The sequence below is a fragment of the Capricornis sumatraensis genome, chromosome 13 (genome assembly GCF_032405125.1).
Source record: "Capricornis sumatraensis isolate serow.1 chromosome 13, serow.2, whole genome shotgun sequence".
Classification (NCBI taxonomy): Eukaryota; Metazoa; Chordata; class Mammalia; order Artiodactyla; family Bovidae; genus Capricornis; species Capricornis sumatraensis.
In genome coordinates this window covers 83,342,135-83,364,078 of record NC_091081.1, presented here as the reverse complement: position 1 = coordinate 83,364,078, position 21,944 = coordinate 83,342,135, and the positions used below count along the sequence as shown (strand labels likewise).

At 57.0% G+C, this 21,944-nt stretch overlaps 1 protein-coding gene across 1 annotated transcript in view; it reads right to left on the bottom strand.

The window, feature by feature from the left end:
* IGF2R (insulin like growth factor 2 receptor) overlaps positions 1-21,944 on the bottom strand; it is a 102,565-nt gene that overhangs the window by 6,492 nt on the left and 74,129 nt on the right. The window contains 15 exon segments of the mRNA XM_068984901.1: positions 886-1,073; positions 1,465-1,611; positions 2,519-2,633; positions 4,828-4,964; positions 5,834-6,068; positions 7,248-7,394; positions 7,671-7,878; positions 9,029-9,190; positions 11,648-11,797; positions 14,570-14,788; positions 15,075-15,331; positions 15,595-15,714; positions 16,800-16,926; positions 18,515-18,705; positions 19,761-19,890. Coding sequence (XP_068841002.1) covers positions 886-1,073; positions 1,465-1,611; positions 2,519-2,633; positions 4,828-4,964; positions 5,834-6,068; positions 7,248-7,394; positions 7,671-7,878; positions 9,029-9,190; positions 11,648-11,797; positions 14,570-14,788; positions 15,075-15,331; positions 15,595-15,714; positions 16,800-16,926; positions 18,515-18,705; positions 19,761-19,890 — 2,533 coding nt within the window.

The window sequence follows — 21,944 nt, the reverse complement described above, 5'->3', positions numbered from 1 at the left end:
CACACCACATGCTAAATATAATGAACCCCGCTGTATGTCAAGAGAATAAATCCTAAGAGTTCTCACTACAAGAGAAATATTTTTTTTTTCCTACTTCTTTAATTTTGTACCTATAGGACATGATGGACAGCCACCAAGTTTACTGTGATAATCATTTCATGATGTATATAACTCAGATTGTTATTCTGGACACCTTAAACTTCTACAGTGTTAGTTGTTCAGTCGTGTCCAACTCTTTAAGACCCCATGGACGGCAGCCCCCCAGGCTCCTCTGTCCATGGAACTCTCCAGGCAAGAATACTGGAGTGAGTTGCCATTTCCTTCTCCAAGGGATCTTCCCCACCCAGGGAGCGAACCCAGGTCTCCTGCATTACAGGCAGATTCTTAACCATCTGAGCTATGGCTCTATGTCAATTTTATCTCAACAAAAGGGAAGGAAAGAAAGAAACACAGGACGAAGCTGCATCCATGTAGCGGAAGGCCTTCCTCCATACCCACTGTGGACACTTGGCCCAGGCCTCCCTCTTTTCATCCTTTTGACAAATACAAAATCTCTTACCCTCCCCTAGTAGCATCTGAAGTTTCAAAGAAGCATCAGGATGAAAACCAAACCAACCAAAAGTAATTCTGGCTGTGGTCCTCCACGCTCACCTCACCACCTCTGGTTTAGACCAGGCTTTGCTCATCTGTTTAGGATCTAAGTCTTCCCGACAGTGAACCACTGGGACTCTGACATGTGCTGCTCAGTCCACAAGACACAGGACTGGACCTGGGCCTTTCATGTTAAAACCGATCTGACGTTTTAACCGAAGGGAGTGTATGTTCATGAAAAGGTTAATGTGCCTCCGAGGAAGCTAAACGTGGCACGTGGGTGGAGAGAATTACCTTGGACATAGTATCTGGTTTGGTTGGAGGTTCCGACTTTGCGACTGAAGTGCTGGTCGTTGGCCTTCCTCTGACAGATGTTGGCCCCGGAGCAGGCGGGGTTGCTGGAGCCCGTGATGGATGAGAGCTGGATCTCGTACACATACTTGTCCCCGTTGGTCCTCATGTCCCCAGAGGCGCTGAATCGTCTGAAGAGACAGAAAAGGGCTCGGGGACAGCCCTAGATCCCGGGACCCACCTAGTGACGCTGCTAAGAAACTTAAAAAAGAGAAACTAATAAAGCCAGAAGGTTCCTCATCAAAAATCAGACCAGAAAGTTCCAGCTCCGACCTCTGGGCTTATCACAAATGCTAAGAGGAGGAGCGACGTTATTTTCACATTCAAGAGACCTCACCATCTTTGGGGTTCGACTCGAACAGTTAAGCAATGTCTGCCCTCTGATTGAGCCAGACGTGACAAGGGTACTTGGAAATGGCAACTAAAACACGCAAACACACGGACGTCTTCATCTCACAGCCTTCAGCAAGGCAAAGACGGGGGGACTATGGGGCGGCGCTGCCACAAAACGGCCCCACTTACTTGAAGTAAATATCCCCGAGGCTGAAGCTCCGGCCGTTGGCGGGATTGATGATGGTCCCGTTCACCATCTGCACCTCCTGAGGCTTCACGGCACAGGCTGCTCGGGAGTCCCAGCTGAAGTGGTAGGTGCAGCTGTCGATGTCGAACCTGCAGAGACACGTGGACCGCGGTCATGGCTGCCCTTCCACCCGCCTGCCAGGGCCCCGGGAGCCCCCCCACTGCCCAGCTGCCCTTCCGCCCGGGGAGCCCCCCACCGCCCAGCTGCCCTTCCAACCCGGGAGCCACCCACCGCCCAGCCCTCCCCGCCCCAAGCCAGGGACCAGCCGCTCTAGGCTGGAAGGGCAACCTCATCTCCCTTCCTCAACACCATCCTGCTCAGCCAGTACGTGAAAAAAAAAAAGCAGGCAAGCACTTCAACATGTAACTTTTTTACATTTAGACACTGGGCAACATCTAACAGCTGGGAAAATCTGCTCCCATATTTTTGAAAGCCTGCTTTACAAGCATTGATTTCGACCCTTTGACAGTTCCTGGGTCTCCCCTTTCCCAAGCCCCACTTCTATAATGAAATCGTGTCTGTTCACCAAGCACAGCTCACACGCTCCCTCTGCTGGCCAAATGCCCTCCTAGCACCGGAGGCGGAGATTTCCAGCAAAATAAAAGGGCATTCCAGGTGGTGCCGCCCCACCTGCCGGAGGTCCCAGACCGGCCGCCTGAACAGCTGGCCATGGGCGGCACCGATCAGTGAAGCCTTAGTTACACTGCGACCTTGAAGATGAGCCCGGTGAAATCCCACTTTATGCAACTGCTTTATCAGTCTCGTGCACGGGTGCCAGCCTCCATCCAGGACTCCTCCCTTGTGGAGTGGCCCTGGCCCCATCAGGCTAGGGGTCTCAGGGGCCGGTCTCCCTCTCGCTACTGTGACAGCCCCAGTATCCTCTCTGCAGCACGCACACTAAGCCGCCAAGCAGAAACCGTGGGGAGGAGCTCTGACGGGGGCCCAGCCCGCCCAGCACCCAGCTCCCCCCTGGGCCGGGGGACCCCGCACCCTCACCTCGTGAACGAAGGCCGCCCCACTGTCTTGGCACAGGTCAGCTCAATGACAGCAGACGCCGTCTTATTGTCCCCACAATGGTGGCCTTTAGAGTAAGTTACGATGACTTTGTCATCTGAAACACAGACCATTGAACTGAAGTTATCTCTAGGGCATCCTAGAAGCCTCAAGGTCACAAGTGGCTCTGGAGACTCATCGCCCTGGCGGTCAGCACTGCCAGCCTGGTGACTCGCACCTGGCCCGCGTCACTACCTGCGTGGCCAGAGGAGACCGCGGGTCATACCTCAGCCCCTACCTGTGAGCACTCGCCTGTGTGACAGGGAGACCCCAGGGTGTGCAGCTCAGGGCCGAGCGGGGAGCCCCCTGCACGGCGTGTGTGCAGGGCTAGACTGCAGGTCACGGCGGCAGCCTGAGGTCCCCAGCAACCTCTGTGCCAGCCCAGCGCTTCCCCCACGTGCCCCGGGACGAACAGGGCAGGGGCAAGACCTCCACCCCGCAGAGAGACGGCCCACACAGGACCGCCCTGGTCTGCTCGGTCTCCTGGCTCCACACAGGGCTCTTCCTGCTTCTGAAGAGGGCGTGGCTGAGGAACCAGCAGAGCCCTAGTCCGCAGGGGCCAAGGGAAGCGGGGACACGCTTTCAGCGGCCCGGCTCCCAGGGGCCAGAGGTTCTGAGAGCTGCCCTGGGGACGCCCAAGCCCAGCCCCGCTCAGCAGACGGACGGTGGCTCCAGGGGCCGGGACACAGCGGTCTCAGGCCTGGCTCTTGGCACAGGGCGGTCCTCGGACCTGGCACTCACACCCAACCCACATCCTTAGGGGCAGTGGGCCCAGAATGGGCAGTGCCAGCTGTCAGGGGTCCTCCAGGCACGGCCGAGGCACAGGGGCCACTCAAGGGGAGCTGAGGGGTGAGACCCAGGCTCCCGGCCCCCGTCACGGTCAAAGCTACTCTGGCTGAATTTGTTATAAATAATTGGGCTTCTCTGTAAAATTCTGGAAGTTTCCCAGCTTTGAAGAGAAATGCTTAAACTTCTGGAATACGGAAACAACAGGTGGAGGTCTTGCTCAAGTGCTCCCCCCACCGCAGACAAGATGGGCAGCACTCTTGACCTTCCAGGCCTCGGCACTCAGCCTGAGAAGTGGACTAAGACGCTGACCTGGAGAACTGCTGAAGGTTACACGTGCACACACACACATATGACACACACACATATCAAGCACAGTTTCTGAGGACTGTTGGTTTCTGTGATAAGAGTCCATCTCTTCACCCCAGAAGGTGATGTCCCCTAAGCAAACGTGGGGTCACGGTGACGGGCCTTAGACGGTTGTCCTGTCGGGGCCTGAGAGGCAAGATCCCACCCGGCGTGTCAGAGAACAGGAGGTCTCACTATGCTTTTCAGGAGGCTTCAACCTCCTAGTCTTTGCACTCGGCTGTGGGAAGACCCGGGTCACACGTCCACATGATGACGAGGCACAGGAAGAGAACCACCCTCGGCCCCCGGTGCCCTTCACGGCAGCAACAACCAAGGTCTCCAAGGTCAAGGGCTGGGAGGTCTGGACACTTCTGCTGGGGCCCAGGTGGAGGGTGACTTCACCCCCACTTCCAACCTGCAGAGTCGGGGGTTTCTCTCCAGGGTGACAGCTGTCCTCCAGAATTTCCTTTCTCCATTTCAACAGCTCGAGTGGACTGTTTCCCTGTGCTTTCATCAGGACAGCTTGGAGACCGGCCCCCCCCCCGCCCCACCGCCCCGCAGCTGAACAGGCACAGTGGCGGTTTTCTTTCTTGTCCCTTCCACCAGCCCTGACTGTCCCTAAAAGAAGAAAGCCCAACCTTCTCCCTTCGCGTGACGAAAGAGTCTTTCACTCAACAACCAACTGCAAAAGAAATTCTCCATCAGAACTATTAACGAAGAGCTTCATTTTCCGATGTCAAATTATTAAGACATTTACGAGGCTGCATCTGGATGGTCCCGACCACGTTTTCGTGTTTGTCGTCCAGCTTCTCCCGAATAAACCCATGCCAGTGTACGGGGAGACTCAGGCACTCGGCCCACAGTTGGCGCAGGGACTCGGAGGAACCCTGGACATCCCAAGACCACCCAGCCCTGTAGACACAGACCGGGACCTGCCGTCTCAGAGAACATGAGCGTGCTTATCTAACGCTTCAGGAGGCCCCAGGCTGCCTGAGAAACGGTTACTGAGAATAACACTCCTGCAGGTTCCGACGGAAGCCAGCGCTGACCCTCCAGTCCCAGGACGACACCCTCATCTTCCCAACTCAGAGGCGACACGTGTGACCGCAGGGCCTTACCTACAACATCCAGCTTCTGCGTGTGAACGAGCCCGAGGACCTGCACCTCGCCAGAGGCACTCCTTTTGCACACGCTGGCTCTCTCCGAGCAGTCCTGGGGTCCCTTGTATATTTTCTGACACAGGTTGATGTAGTACCTGCAGAACGACACGCGGGAGGCGAGCAAGGTCGGCGTCTGTCCCGACACGCTTGGGGGCAGCTCTTCCCACCCTTTCAGAAGAGGCTACCGTCCGAGCGTCTCCCAGCTCCTCTGGACACAGCCCTGACACAGGTCTCTGGGTAAACAAAGGCCAGAGAGTGGGTGGACGCTGAAAACACGCGCGGGGGACACACGGGGTGAGTCCCGAGACTCAGGCGGCTCCGAGTCAGGACAGGCAGCGGCTGAAACCTTAGCAAGGCGTCCCCCGTCTTCAGGTTCCCGAGGCTTCCGGGTCCACACTCCCCACTGCTCTAAGCGTGGAGCGGTCGGGCCAGCATGGCCGAGGTAGTCGGGGAAGCAAACCGGGGCAAGTTAACACCCCATCAACTCAACACAGACGGGTGGTTTAGTCAAAGTCGTGTCCGACTGTTGCGACCCCATGGACTGTAGCCCGCCAGGCTCCTCCGTCCATGGGATTCTCCAGGCCAGGATACTGGAGTGGCTTGCCATCTCCTTCTCCAGGGGATCTTCCTGACCCAGGGATGGAGCCTGGGTCACCCGCACTGCAGGCAGATTCTTTACCAACTGAGCTACCAGGAAAGCCCAACACGGACAGCGTCCCAGACAAGAAGCAAACCACGCCTGATTCCATCAGGCCTGCAGCTGCTCACCAGCTGCTTTGGGATCTCAAGGCTGGCTTTAGCTGCCTCTGCTTCCGAACCCCCGGAATACACCAGGCCTGCCCAAGCAGAGGCCCGAGGCCATCCCACCTTCCGAATCGGAGCTTGAAGCTCTGCGCACTCGCCCCGTCAGGACGCCAGGCCTGCGACGGACGCGGCCGGCGGGCTGGTGGGGGGAGGTACTCACGAGGCTCCGTCATGGACGAAGGACCACGAGCCGGTGAGGGACGAGAGCAGCCGCAGGTCGTAGGTCCGGTGCTTATGGACGAACTTGCACTCCATCTTCTTTGGGGGGCAGACCACCTTCGTCTTCCACTCGAAGGTCACCTCGCACCCGCGCACCTCGCTGAAGACCTGGGGCCGCCCCACGTCGGCATCCTCGTCGCACTTGAAGATGATGGCGGACGTCCGGTGGCTGGTGGCTGGGGCGGCACGCGAGGCAAGTGTCAGGCCCCCCGCCCAGCTGGGGTGCCCGCCTTCGCGGCACTGGCGCTGAGGGGTGCTGTCCGTCCCCAGCCACTCCCCACTTCCTTCTGTGTTTCATTCCCATTTCAACTCTAAAATTAGGACAAAGTTCCCCTTCCACACTTAACCACCACACAGCAACAGTACAACTCCTTGCGAACAGGTATTACTTGATTGAAGTACGAATGATAACGATAACAATAAGGATCCTGTGATAAGCTAAAAATATGTCATCTAACCTACCAAGAAAAAGATCCTGTCGTAATAAGCCTCCAAAGAAGGCTACAGAAGTCCTTTGTAGACTTAATGTTTCTAATTCCTTGTGTGTGTGTGTGTGTGTGTGTGTGTGTGTGTGTCTATGTGAGTCACTCAGTCGTGTCCAACTCTTTGTGACCCCACGGACTGTAGACCACTAGGCTCCTCTGTCCATGGGATTCTCCAGGCAAGAATACTGGAGTGAGTTGCCGCTCCCTTCTCCAGGGGCTCTTTCCGAGCCAGGGATTGAACCCAAGTCTCCTGCATTGCAGGCAGCTTCTTTCCTGTCTGAGCTCACAGGGAAGCCCTAATTCCTCAACATGCATCACTTTGTTCCATGGCCACTTACAAGAACTAAACAACTTGTCGTGCACTCGTCCCATCACTTTCCTTGAGAACTCACATCTGTCTGTGCCCTGCATGTTACTAAGACTCTCGTGGGTCCATTCTCTCCACGGCAGCAAGGGCACTGAGAGCCTCCCCGACCCCTGCCCGGCACAGCGCACTGCAGAGCCGACGGTCAGCAGACAAGGCCCTGCAGACCTGAGGACCCCTCACCACCCTGCAGACCTGGGACAGCAGCAAGTCTAACAAGTGTGGACGTGAGCCACTGGTGCTGAAAAAGCTGGCATGCGGACACAAGCCCCTGGAGCTGGGGAGGGGGAGAGCTGACCGCCCCACACCTATCTGTCACCTGGCCCCCTAGAGCAATTAAGGATGACTTTTGTTTATGGAAAATAGCCCCGGCGAGAAAACACCATATGCAGCAGAAGCACTGCCGCTAATGCAGACAGTCCAGGAAGATCTGAGCATGAAGCCAGGCCTCCAGCGGGTGCAGGGCTACCGCGCCGGCCAGCAGGGGCCCTGGCGCGTCCACTTACAGTGCTTGCAGAAGCCCCACTCGTGGTCTCTATCGTAGTTGGCGGTGGTCGCGCACCAGAGCCTGGCCCTGCTCTCCACAACACACTCCTCGTAGCTCTTCCCATTGAACACGAAGGGGAACACACACGGGTCGCCGTCCTCAGTTTCTGGGAAGGGGAAATCAGAGTGACCCTGATTATCTGCTCCGCGTCAGCTGTGCCTGGCAGGGGCGGTCACCTTGAACGATGATTCCCCGAGGGAAGCCCCCTAAATTGACTGACTGTTCGTGGGCCCGAGCGCTCACACTCAGGGCTGATAGGATGGACCGTTTTGTGTGCTGGGGCTCACGGCATCTGGAGCGTCATTCCTGAGTTCCCTTCTGCTGCCGTGTCTAATTCCGTGTCTACTGGGAACAGACACTCCGCCCGCCTGCAAAGACTTACCCGGAGGGCAAGTGTCTCCATTGGCATAACTGAGAATGACGGCTTCGTCCTGATGCCTGTAGTCCAGCTTCATGGACGCCAGCCGCCCGAAAGATGCCCCCTTGCTCCCAGACAACAGGCAGACAGCGCCATCCTTGCAGCCTCCTTCGTCCAGGCCTGCAGCCGCGGTGCACACCCCCACACTGTAGGTGTGTGGGCCTCGGGTCACCTGCAGAGACACCGCCCCATGGTGTGACTGGGTCTCCAGGAGGGGCAAGGCCAGTGCTGGGGCGGGGGAGTGGGGGGGGGGGCACGAGCAGGAAGGCGGAGCTCTGTCCATGGGCCGTGCAAGTGCCTGAGAGCTCACCCTCCTTGGCCCCCTGCAGAGCACGATGCCCTGGCCACTCCCGGGCACATCCCTCCTCACCAAGGCCGTGCCTCTTGGTGCAGCACTATAGACCACGCTCCCACGGGGCTCCAGCTGCCTGCCCCCTACCCTAAGCCACGTCTCCTGCCAGTAACCTCGGAGTGCTGAGGACTCGGGACTGAGCACAGAGCAGCCACGACCTAACTGAACATGGTTCTCGCTGGCTGCCCTGCCTCTGCAGGCTCTAAGCTACCGCACACCCGTCCTGGGGGCCTGCGCCGAGGCAAGGTCTCTTGTTCTGGGAGCCAGATGGCTGGCACCTGGGCGTACGACTCAGAGCTCACCGCTCCCTGGCTGCCACACGCCAGGAGGCGCCGGGATCTTGTGGGCTCGGCCCACAGCCATGTGACTCAGTAACAGCTACATCGCAGGGACAGCTTGGTCCACAGCTGTGTGACTCTGTAACGCCTATGCCACAGGAATGTGGGCCCCAGCCTCTGAAGCACAGCCCCTCGACATTTAGGCTGGGGCGAGAGCAGCCCCTGACACCCAAATGTGTCTCAGGTCGGGGCTGGAGGGCGGTCGCTGGGCAGCAGGCAGAGGCGGAGCCACGTGGTCTCCGCTGGTCCCACCCCCTCGGGCACGTGGTCACTCACAAGGCCCTGAGTGGCCTCCTGCTCTCCATCCGCAACCTGGAACAGGCCCCATGACCCTCCTCACTGAATGACTGAATCCTCGCCAAATCCACGAGAAAGACTCACTCTGAACCGCGGGGCACAGCTAGGGTAAAGCCGTGACTGGTTGGCACACTGTCCAGCGCCCCTGGCAGGCCGAGCCCGCACTGGGGACAGAGTGAGGACCACTCCTGTCCGTCCCCCAGACCCCCACAGTGCCTGAGGGACCGCAGGTTCTCCAGCGCTCATGGAGGCCGCATTGTAACACACAGAGGAGCCTGAGAGCGACGCCAGGCAGCAGGGGCCCCGAGGTCACAGGCTCTGGGGCACAGCGTTACCTTGAAGGTGTTCTTGGAGAGGCTGGACAGGTTGAAGCTGTAGTACAGCTGCTCGTCCGTGAGGGAGCAGCCCTCCGTCTTCACTTCGTCAGGACAGACCAGCGGGGTCTCCCACTCGAACACGAAGTCACAGACGCTGGTCCTCAGCAGTTTTGGCGTCCCCTGTTTTGGGGGGCAGGGGCAGGTGTGAAATCCACGTGTATTAACAAGCACAGTAACCTTCCCACTTCCCCTGCAGGGCCAGGGACCCCTGCCCCAGGTGCTGTGGGCTCAGAGATGCTCCCAGACCAGCAGGGGTCCCGGGTGACCCACGGTGGGCTCTCTCCAAGAGCAGGGAGCCACCATCTTCGCCAGGGGCGAGCAAGCAGCAGCCCCACCAGGCAGGCCTGCCTGCACCCAACTCCCCTCCGCCCCCCAGGCCCCTGTGTCCCTGCACGCAGCATGCCAGCACTCCAGACCACGAGCTCAGAGCAAAGGGGGGGGTGGTCTTTAAACTTTCTGACAGGGAAGCCTGAGACACCGAAGAGTCTCCGGCGGCAGAGGAGGGAGCAAGTGTTTCCTGTACATTCGAGGGGCTGTCCCCACCCACGTCTCTGGAGACTGAGGGGATGTTTATACTGAGGGCGAGACACGATCCAGCCGGACATTCCACAGGCTGAGTATCTAAATAAATATCCATCAACGTCCTCACTGCCTCCCCTCCCTCGTTCCGCGGCAGCCATAAAAATAGATGAGGAATTTCATTAATTGTTGCTGAGAATGCGTTTTCCTATTAATGTACGTGGAGGAAGTATTTCCACTAAAGATAAAAAAATGTAGGGGAAGGAGAGTTCATTAAATGTCTCTCTGAACTGGACCGCACATGCAGCGTGAGATGCCCTGCTTCTGAGCCCCGCCAAACACTCATTGCTCCCAGCACTCCACCACTCTGAGACCCAGCACGAGTCTGGGGGGCACCTGCGGACATGTGTCCAGACCCCCCCAGACACGCAGACGCACGCGCAGAGACAAGAGAGGCTAGCGGATCACGGCTGCCCGCACTTCGGTCATTCGGGACTCCCCTCCCACTTGGCAACATGTGAACAGGGGTGACATGTTGGTCCAGGAGCTGTGAGGTTTCCATGCAGACGCCCAGGATGGCAGCCCTTCCTGGGAAGGCGGCCGCGAGCCACTTCCTGCCACCGTCCACTCACCCATATCGCCCATTCCCAACAAAGGACTTGTAAGCTTTCCAGAGTTTAGGAATTTCAGAAGCATAAGTATGGCAGAAGAGAGAGTTTAGAGAGTTTCCAATGGACACGTACGCAATGCTATATTTAAAATGGATAACCAAAAAAAGACCTGCTACAGAACACAGAGAACTCTGCTCAATGTTAAGTGGCAGCCTGGATGGGAGGGGAGTCTGGGGGGAGAATGGATGCATGCATGTGTCTGGCTGAGTCCCTTCGCTGTTCACCGGAACTATCACAACACTGTTAGTGGCTATGCCACTGTGCTGTTCGGTCACGAAGTCGTGGCCGGCTCTTTGCGACTCGATGGATCGCAGCGCGTCAGCCCTCCCTGGCCCTCACTGTCTCCCGGAGTTGGCCCAAATTCATGCCCGTTGAGTCAGTGATGCCACCCGACCATCTCCTCCTCTTTCCTTAAACGACTATACTCTAATACAAAATAAACAGGCAGCACAGGGGGCTGAGACCCAGGCCGCCAGCACAGAGCATTCCGGTGGAGCAGCGGTGGGGACCCCTGCCCCTGCAGGGCCACGTGACATCAGGCAGCCCTCCCAGGTCATCACGAAACAGGAGCCGCAAACCACTGGTTTATCTCCTGTTCCCAGATGGAAGGCAAGAGAAAACTTACACGAAACTCCTTACAACAAAACAGCGCTCTTTTTTTACAGGAAGCTGTTTTTCAACTGCACATAAAAGAAAAATCAATGGCCTCCTTAAAAGTAGATGGTACACTATCGTAGCTACTGAAACTTTTATCCCAAAGGTCTTCTTTCATTTGCTAATTTGCGAAATATGAATTACATCCCGAACGATTACAGCTGCCAAAATGTCTGACTTCCCAACAAGAATAAAATCAGTAATGTTAAAATTCAAAAAAAGAAAACCAAAGTTGACATTTTAATATGATGGTAGGCAGGTAGCTCAGACAGTAAAGAATCTGCCTGCAATGCAGGAAACTCGGGTTCAACCCCTGGGTCAAGAAGATTCCCTGGAGAAGAAAATGGCAACCCAATCCAGTATTCTTGTCTGGAGAATCCCATGGACGGAGGAGCCTGGCGGGCTACAGTCCACGGGGTCACACAGAGTCAGACATGACTGAGTGACTAACACCTTCTTTCACTTCCAGGCAAAGGTGAAGGCTACTTCTTTGCTCAGGCATTTATTACAACAAGCCTCCTCGTGCAAAATCTGCCCTGGTAACTCAGGGAGGGCCTACTTATTGCTAAACTTAGGACCTGAAATGGTTCCACACACCACTGATACAGCACCCGGTGCGCGGCAGGTGCTGTGAACACGGGCAGCCCTCGTCCAAAACAGGCTTCGTGGGCCTCCGGCTCTGGCTGGCCGACCCGCACACCAGCTCCTACCTTGTACGCCAGTGCTCACTTACCATGCTCACGCCCCGCTTACAGTGAAACGTGATCAGTGAGGTGTAGTTGAAATGCCGGTCCGCCAAGCAAGGGGTACTGCTTTCAAAGTTCAAGTAAACTTCGTTGGCTATGGGGTTGAGGATCGGAGGTCCTGCCACTCGGCCAATATCCTGAACAAAGAGAAAGCAGATGACGTTTCGGGAAGGTAATTGTTCCCCAGGTTAGAGCAGTAAGGGCTGACAGAGAAGTTACAAAAACTGCACGTCCTCAGTTTTGAGGACAAGTAGCACCTAAAGAAACCCTGTGACTAGCGGCTCACCTGAAAAGTCCTGACAGTGAGGCACAAAAAAAGAGCCTCGCTTGGCCAGTGGGCGTCGGCTACATGAGCAGCAGCGGCTTTGCTTCTGCTCAGGGCTGGGCTTCCCTGGGGCTCACATGGTAAAGAACCTGCCTGCCACGCAGGAGACCCGGGTTCAACCCCTGGGTGGGGAAGATCCCCTGGAGGAGGGCATGGCAACTCACATCCAGTATCCTTGCCTGGAGAACCCCATGGACAGAGGAGCCTGGAGGCTACAGTCCGTGGGGTCGCAGAGTCGGACACCACTGAGTGACTAACACTTGACTAAGGGACAAATTTATCACCAAGGCATCTACTCAGGGTCCACTTTCAAAGATTCTAGGCAACAGGAGTCAGGTCACAGTGGGAAAGCTGCTCCGTCCCTTGACCTGCTGGCTGGAGGCAGAACACACACGGCTGCCCCGTCTCCTCAGCGGCGCTGAGGCGTGTCCTCGGGGGGCACACAGCACACACTCACACCCCCACCACCTTCTGCGGCTTCGCTCAGCCCCTGGCACACACCGGCTGCTCAGCCAGTGTTTTTGAGCAAATAGGCACAAAAATGAAAGAAATGTGATTGGCCAGGAATGGTGTGTATGTATGTGTCTGTGTGTGTGAGAGATGAGTGTGTGTGTGAGATAAGTGCATATGTGAGACGAGTGTGCGTGTGTGGGTGAGATGAGTACAATGTGTGTGTGAGATGAGTGTGTGATGAGTGTGTGTATGTGGCAAGTGTGTGTGAAATGAGCAAATATGTGAGATGAGTGCATATGTGAGACGAATGTGTGTGACAGCTGTGTGTGAGAGAGATGTGTATATGGTAAGTGTGTGAGAGATGAGTGTGTATGTCAGATGTGTGTGTATCCAATGTGTGAGAGATGAGTGTGTATGTCAGATGTGTGTATCCGATGCGTGAGAGATGAGTGTGTGTGTGGTGTGTGAGAGATGAGTGTGTGTGAGAAGAGTGTGTATGTGGTGTGTGAAATGAGTGTGCGGTGTGTGTGACATGAATGTGTGTGTCTGGTGTGTGAGATGAGTGTGTGTGTGAGATGTGTGAGATGTGTGTGTGAGATGTGTGAGATGTGTGTGTGTGGTGTGAGAAATGAGTGTGTGTGAGATGTGTGTGAGATGAGTGTTTGAGATGAGTGTGTGTGTGGTGTGTGAGAGATGAGTATGAGGTGTGTGTGAGATGAGTGTGTGTGCAGGTGTGTGTGAGATGAGTGTGTGTGCAGTGTGAGATGTGTGTGTGAGATGAGTGTGTGTATGTGGTGTGTGAGATGAGTGTGAGGTGTGAGATGAGTGTGTGTGCGGTGTGTGAGATGTGTGTGTGAGATGAGTGTGTGTGCGGTGAGAGATGAGTGTGTGTGAGATGAGTGTGTGTGTGTGAGGTGTGTGTGTGTGAGAGATGAGTGTGGTGTGTGTGTGATGAGTATGTGTATGTGGAGAGAGATGAGTGTGTGTGTGGTGTGAGAGATGTGTGTGTGAGATGTGTGTATGTGGTGTGTGAGATGAGTGTGTGTGCGGTGTGTGAGAGATGTGTGTGTGAGTGTGTGTGCGGTGTGAGAGATGAGTGTGAGATGAGTGTGTGTGAGGTGTGTGTGTGAGAGATGAGTGTGAGGTGTGTGTGAGATGAGTGTGTATATGTGGTGAGAGATGAATGTGTGTGGTGTGTGAGAGATGAGTGTGTGAGTGTGTGAATGAAGCCACACAACACGCTCTGTTCACCATGCTGGGGCCACGATGACACACCACCCTCTCTGGTTAGAGAACTGCCTCTATTATTTTTAAACCTGGAAGAAGGTAGCCACACAGGAGAAGACGGCTCCCCGGCTACCGCCGGGAAGGCTGACCACAAGCACTTCCTGCCAACACCAGCTGTCCAAGCCCCGCGCTTGTCACACAGCCACGCTCTGGTCAAGCTCACATCACGGCCAACGTCCCCAACCACTGCCCATGTCTCTCCCCACCCGCACCACCGGTAACGTCCATCCATTACAAGGACATCTAGGTCCCTCGGGACCGGACCCACAGTTAAAGCAAGTGAGAAACAGACCACTCCTGGGGCGCATCTCATTTCAAATAACAATGCTGAGAACTGGACAAAACGTGACCATAACTCGTGAAGGCAATGCCTGGAGGCCCAAACCTACACTGGGAAATGCTGGCGTACACCGAAGCTTTCAGGGCAGAATGCTCAGTTATTAGCCAACTGGCTCACGCCCTTGACTATAAACTCATTTACCAAAGAACATGCTTGTATTTCACAAGCTTTTAATGACCCAAGACCCGCACTCAAGCAGACACCAAGCTCCATCAACATCCTTGGGGACTTGTGACCTGATAACAAAAATGCCACAGCTCCGCACACGTGTTCACATTTTCTTCCGTAATTTCTATCACAACAAGTGACAGCTCAATGCACAAACCCTCACATTCCTCTTCCCCTGGCGGACCCAGAATCACAGAGTCCCAGCTCACTTCCCCGTTCGTTCTGCCTGAAGACTCTCCACCAACAGCAAGACACACAACAACATGCCGGAGCGGCGGGGCAGGGGCTGTTGAAACACCCTGTGGGACGGCCTCTGCCCTCGGGCCCCATACTCACTATCGGGGGGCCGTCCACAGGAACCTTGCACACAGCGGTGCCGGCGGGGCAGGGCACCCCATGCATGGGGTTGAGAGGCTGGCAGATGTTGATGTAGAAGTCGGGGCTGGTGTCTGAGCGGTCGTCCTCACTCTCATCGTACGCCTCGTAACCCGCGGTGCGGTGGATGAGTGGGGACAGGTCGATGAGGGAGCTGCCGTTCCTCACGGAGCACTCAGTCTATCAGACGGGAAACACGCCTCTATGTTGGCATCTACGACAACTGAGCTCCTGACCACTGACCAGCGGTCACCGCAAGGATTTAGGCTGAACGGGAAATGCGCTAAAGGAGGATCAACCCCACCCCCACCCCTGCCACGTGCTTTGCTTTATTTAGCGTCGGGCACTCTGAGTCAAGCATTATCGGGGCCACAGGAGTGGATGAGAAGCAGGTGGGGGTGACCTGGGACCCATGAGAGAAGCAGAGGGCCCCTGGGCTGGGCGGGCTGGGCCGCCCCGGACTCACTGTCTGCTCGCAGGCCAGGGGCGTGTGCCAGGAGAAGAAAAGCGTGCACGTGCGCTTGTCCAGGGAGATCAGCATGGGCCTGTTGGTGGGCCTGGCCTCGGGCCTGCACACGAAGCTGATGACGCTCTTGTAGCTCAGGCCGGTCTTGGAGGGGCAGGGGGAGCCGTTCTCATACACCAGTTGCAAGACCTGGTCCACGTAGGTCAGCCTCTTGCTTGCCTTGCCCACGCTGATCCTGGTCTGCCCGAAGCAGGCCCCTGTGCCCAGCACAGAGCCGGTGGGAAGGACACACAGTCAGGGACCCAAAGCACTTGCTTCCTGCAGACCCAGATGCTGCGAGCCACAGCTGGCACTCCTGGGAGTGCTACCCAATTTCAACAGATGCTACACGTCTAATACTTCACCCCATGGTTACAAATCACCCCCTCACGGCCCCCGCCCCAACCCCAAGAGGGTTGCTGCCGATGAAGGCGTGTGATCTCTTCACCAGAGAGGGGCGTGGAGGGCAGGCCGCACTCACCCACGCCAGAGGCGCAGTTCTCGTTGTCCCCGCACACACTGAGGAAGACTAGCCCCTTCTCGCTGTAGGCGGCGGTGAAGCCGGCCCGGCCGCTCAGAGAGTTCAGGTCAAACAGGTGTCCTGCACAGGGTGGGCAGGGGGACACAGTGACCCCCTCAACCGCCTGCTCAGACACAGATCCCACGGGCCATCTGGCCCCGGATTCCTCGTGATAAATCTTCCCCCTTCGCCGGCCCGGCCCTGAGAACCTTCCTGACCCACTAGAGAGCATTAGGGGGGAGGTGGGGCGTCCTCCTGGGGCTGGGCCTCAGCAGCCCCTGTGATTCGGGGTGGGGGGAAGTTGGGGAGGCCCCGACAGCACTTCCGGCTGCCAGAGAAGCACCCTGCGGCCTCCCAGGTCCCCAGCGCTGAGACTGAGCAGTTTCCTGGGTGTCCCCCCGCCCCGCCCCCTGCCCAGATTAACGCTGAAAAGGAACAGGAGATCGACTCCAGCTCCACAAGCCAAGAGCCAGGGATCGACAGCCCCAGAAACAGGGGCAGTGGGAACATAGGTCTCAGGGGGACAGGCGGTCTCTTCCACTGAAGGGGACTCCCCATTCGACAGCAGCCCGCAGAGCCGGCACAAAAGGCCAGCGTCCACCTCCAGACAGGACACTGTCTGCTTCTCAACCTCATCCGGGGCCTCTCATCATGCTGGGGGCCGGGGCGGGAGGTGCGGATCCCTCACTGCAGGGGTGGGGAGGGGCGTGGGAGGCCGGTGGGGTGTCCCTCACTGCAGGGATGGGGTCGAGGAGGCTGGCAGGGTCCCTCACTGCGGGGACGGGGCAGGGGAGGCCGGCAGGTCCCTCACTGCAGGTGCGGGGCCCCTCACTGCGGGGGCGGGGCCCCTCACTGCGGGGGCGGGGTCCCTCACTGTGGGGGCGGGGTCCCTCACTGCAGGGACAGGGCTGGGGAGGCCAGCAGGGTCCCTCACCGCGGGGGCACAGAATCCCTCACCGTGGGGGCGGGGTCCCTCACCACAGGGGCGGGTCCCTCACCGCGGGGGCGGGGTCCCTCACCACAGGGGCGGGTCCCTCACCGCGGGGGCGGGGTCCCTCACTGCAGGGGCGGAGTCCCTCACTGTGGGGGCGGGGTCCCTCACCGCGGGGGCGGGGTCCCTCACCGCGGGGGCGGGGCTGGGGAGGCCGGCGGGGTCCCTCACTCACCCGTGGCGGGGTTGGTGACCTGGCAGTCGTCGTGCACGTTGCTCTTCACCGGGCAGGCGGCGGCCGTGGGCCAGGAGAAGGTGTACTCGCAGTCCTCCACCGCGCTGATGAACATGGGCCTGGAGTTCTAAAAACGAGCAAAAACAAAGATGGCTGCCGACGGGCCGCAGGGAACAGCGCCGACCCCGTCAACAGAAGCTCCCCTGCGCCGCCTGTGACTCGTCCGTCCCGGGGTCTTCGTGGGACAGGGGCAGGTTCAGAAAAGGCAAGGGGTCAGCGTCTGCTCCTGAGATGCCCCTGAGGGCCCTGACACACACAGGACGAGACGAGGCCTGAGATCCACGCGGGGGCCAGGGGCATGTCCCTGCAGCCAATTGGTGAGATGGGGTGCGAGGGGCCGGGAGGGCAAATGAATGAGGAAACCAGAGGTCATGTCCTGAAAACCGGAACTTAAGTTTGTTACAGGGGATAAAAGGGGAAGTGCCGCCAGGAGGACTAGTGATAGCTGTGAACTCACCGACCCCTGCACTGCTCGGGCGAGGAGACTCCCCGCCTTTCAGAGTGCCTCATCCACATGGCTCAGGCCAGACTGGTGCAGCAGGACCCTTCTCCCCAGATAACCCAGACCCAGGCACCCACGTACAGAGTCCTCAGGAGCCCCTCAACTGTCCTGCTAAGCCATAAGCCTCTCTGCTCAGTCACACAGGGAGTCTATGGGGGCCTAGGATGTCTGCACCCCAGCAGCTTGGGGGTTCAGGCTCAGCCTCGCATGGTCTCCCAAGGAGAACCTCAGCATCCACCCCGTCCAGAGGGGCAGGCCTCAGGCCCCCAGGCGCCTCTCCCTGGGGCTCCCTCACACGCAGCTGGACGGTGACACTGAGTGGGCTAGTTCAGCCTGTCCTCATGGCCCGTAGCCACAGCCCACATCTCCCACAAAACACCTTTATCTCCCAGATGGAAATGTCCCCATGGTAAAAAAAAAAAAACAGTCCAAGAAGACAATTAATTCTGTACCCACCTCCACACTGCACAGACTAACCCTCTGGGGAAGGGACTGCCCAGAGATGAGACAAGACGTCGGCTCTCATGCACCAACCACAAGCCAGCAACAGGGCCCAGAGCCTCAGGTCTCTCCTCTCTAACCTCGTGGGAGCTCGTGGTAACAAGTGACCAGCTGAGAGGGATGAAGGGACTGGGGTGCACGGTCAGGAAACACGAGAGCTGGCTTGGAACCTGGTCTGCCCGACCTGCTGTTTTTACCCCCGAAAATGAAGGGCAGGATGGCAAATGGCAGTTCTCTCTCCAGCCTCCAGGGGGCTGAGTAAGACTCTGACGATGAGTCACAGTCGTGTCGGACTCTCTGCAACCCCTCAGACTGTAGCCCACCAGTCTCCTCTGTCCATGGGATTCTCCAGGCGAGAATACTGGAGTGGGTAAGCCATTCCCTTCTCCAGGGGATCTTCCCAGTCCCGGGTCTGAACCTGCAGCTCCCACACTGCAGGCAGATACTCGCCCACTAAGCCACCAGGGGAGCCCCTAACTCAGGACATTGAATTGCCAGGGTGGGCACCCGGGACCACAGGCCCAAGGCCGCACTGCCTGAGCCCCGTTAGGCTGGGTCACCTTGTGGGCTTCACCGCGCACCCGAAAGAAGTGAGACGTCAGTCCTACTGACTCAGGACCCACGCCAGGGTGGATACAGCTGGGTCACTCACCACGTGGCTCTCACTGCACGTGAAGCGGATGGTGGTTGACTTCTTCCGAATCTGGTCTGGACACAAGTCGCCGTCTACGTACTTCAGGAGGGTCAAGCCCTGGCTCCACTGAGGACTGTCCCGCACCCTGCCCAGGTTCACAGGCTTGGGGCCGCCCAGCAGACACACAGCTGCCTCCGGAGGGCATGGATCTGCAGCACAAGCAGAGACGATTAAGAGTGACCACCGGCCGCTTTCCAGACTGGACTCACAAGGCACCTAACGTCCGTCACGTGACACATTTGACTCTAACGATCACTCCAAAATACCAGTGATTCCCATCATTTAAGTCAGATGCTGATGACACCACGAGCTCTCAGAGCATGAAACTATTTTACCACAGATGGACTGGGGGAGTGGGGGGGTTAGATGTGGAGAGTCAGGAGAATTCAAGACAGGATGGCCTCAATTTTCTGACCCCCAAACAGGATGAAGCTGAGAATACCCAGACTGAGCCCATGGGACGTTGCAAATGACCTATGTTCACGTGCTATCTTTATTTCAGAAGTCACCAAGAACTGCGCCAACTTCCCATTCTTGGAAATGTCCGAGTCACCTGCCCTGGGGAAAGAACAGGTGGGCCCCACTTCATGGACTGAGAGTGTGGGTCATCAGGCTGGCCAGCACACAAAGCAAAGGGAAGTGGGCCGTGCCCACACAGCATGCAGCAGAGAAAAATCACTCAAGATGTGAGTGGGGCTGCAGAGACCTGCCAGGGAGACAGAACAAGCTCCGTCTTCAGGATCCCAGCAGGCCGAGGCGGGCCTCGGGGTCTCTCTGGGTTGCTGCTCCTGGTACCCTGGGTCCAACCAGCTCTCACCTCATCACTGGCCCCAAGGGTCTGGGTGCATCGTATCAGGACCCCCACCCGCTTTACTATCAGTAAATACAAAGGGCTGTGCCCACACAGCCATTCCCTGCCTTCCAATCTCCTGGCCTGGCCTCAGCCACCACCGTGATTACCCACTACCCTCCATCTCTTGGCACTTCAAACAGGTCCTCACGCTCCCAGCACGCCTTCGGCACTGACTTACCCTGGACCACACCAGGGCCTGGTCATCAAGACCCGCAAGTCCTCCTTCCACTTCCAGGCTAATGTGTCCCGACTCCCATGTCGGAGTGATGTGACTTCGAAGAATCCGTCCTGACTCCCTCTCTCCCCCACCAAACTCCCTACGAGCCACGAGCCGCCGCGCCCCCCGCTCACCCGAGCCAGCCTGTGGGGACAGAGACTTGCACACGTTGATGAGATAGTGCTCGGTGGACCCCGTGCCCGTGACGGCCTCCCAGTTGTCGCTGTACCTCGACAGGGACGAGAGGTCATAGGTGTTCCCATCCTCGTTTCTGCAGGGAAAGAAAAAGTGCCACGGTGAGGTGCAGCCAGATTCTGACTCGGTCTTGAGCACCCCGGCTGGAAAGGCTCAGTGCACAAGAGTGTACTTCTGACTCCCCAGGGCAACAGACCCTACCAGAGGCTGGACTTGACCCCTGGGGTCTCCCAGCTCCAGGCGGAATCAGCAACAACACAGCCTGAGCTCAAGAAACGCCAAGCCTTGGTGCAACAAAATTATGTACTCAACAATAATAGAAAAGAGCAAAGCATAAGTGTGTGCCCTGCTCAGGGCGGTGAGGAGACGGGTGAACAGACGGCTGAGACACGCAGCTCCCGGGGCATCCTGGCCAAGCCACCTGCTGCCCAAGCCGGAGGCCCCCAGCAGTCCCCAAAGTAAATTGGGCTGGCGTTGACCTCCTCAGGGGAAGGTTTACTTCCTGCACAAACCCCAGGCAGGGACAGGTATCAAGAGCCAGGCCTCTGTCAGGTGCAGAGTCAAGGCTGAGAAAGACACACAGTCTGCCCACGGGGTCCAAGTCAGGTGGAGACGCAGGACAGCTAGAGACACCACTTAACCCGAGGAGACCAGAGTCAGCCATTTGTTCACAAACTACACACCAGAGGGGGTGGTGCTGTGTTGATGGAAACGGATAAAAATCGCCCATCCTATGAAGTCTGAAGAGGCCACGGGTAATTTTTTTTTTTTTTTAATGTACAGTATAACAGATGGTAATCAGAGTGAAGAGAAAAAATAAGGCAGGGAAGGGAATATGAAGTTTGAGAGGGGAAAGAGGAAGTGAAATTTTTAGACAGTGGCCAGAGAAGGCCTTTCTGAGAAGATGGCCTCAGAAGATGCGGAAGAGCCCGCCCCACAGGCAACCGGGCAGAGGGAGCAGAGGGAATCAGGGGCCTGGGGCACAGAACGCCAGGGTGTCCACAGGAAAACACGGGGCCCCGTGTGGCCGGGGCAGAGCAGACGGGAGCCGTGGCACAGTGGGGGCTGAGGCTGGCAGCAGGGCGGGGGGTGTTCCAGCCCCCACCAGCCGACTTCAGCTGGTAGCTCCAAGCAACACGGGGGCTTCATCGCATCGCGGGGTCGTGACAAGATAGGCCTGGGCTGACTTACAATCTCCCAGGACCACTCTGGTCTACGGCCATACCACTCTGAACACACACTTGGTCTCGTCTAATACGACCTCTAACCCCTGTGCAGGGCCAGTCCACCATGGCCAGGGGATCACTGAGGGACCGCTGCACCCATGCAGGGGGAGACAGGGATGGTCTAAACCGGGGTGGGGGGAGGGCGGTGCTGCTTCTGGAAGACAGAACTCTAGGTACTTTGAAAGTTGAGGGACCATTAATGGGATGAGAGTGAAAGAATGGGGCAGGCATTAATATCTGCATCTGTGGGAGACACAGACATTTGCAGAAGCTGATCCTCGAGAACTTCATATAACGGATATTTACTGTAAATGGTTAAAGACCTAAAAGAAGAAACTGCAACTATAATAAAAGAAGGGGGGCGGAGTGGAGAGAAGAAATGATGAAATGGAGGAAGAAATGAGAGAGTACCAAACAGAACTCAGTCATGAAAATTAAAAAGACAACGAACAGGTAGACGAGCAGATTGCATCAGCTGATGAGAGAATCAGCTAATGGGAAACAGATCTAAGGAAACAGAATACAGTACAAAAACAGATTAAAAAAAACATTCAAAATACACGCTGCATACAACAGGCAAAGTTTAAGACGTGATTAATAAAAGGCCCAGAGCAAAAGGCACAGACTAGGTTAGAGGCAACCTTCAAAAACACAGTCACTGAAAATATCCCTAACTGAATAACAGGCATACATCTTCAGTTTTAGAAAGTACCACCTTCCAAGCAACATAAATAACAAAGCCACGCGTAAGCAAAACAGACTGAGGCCACAGAACAAAGCCAAGAGAACATATACAGAAAAGGCAGGTTATCTACCCAGGGATGGAACTAGGACTGAAAGGCCAGATTCCCTAACAGCGGCCCTAGACGGATTACCTCCCAAGGGCTGGTGCGCACA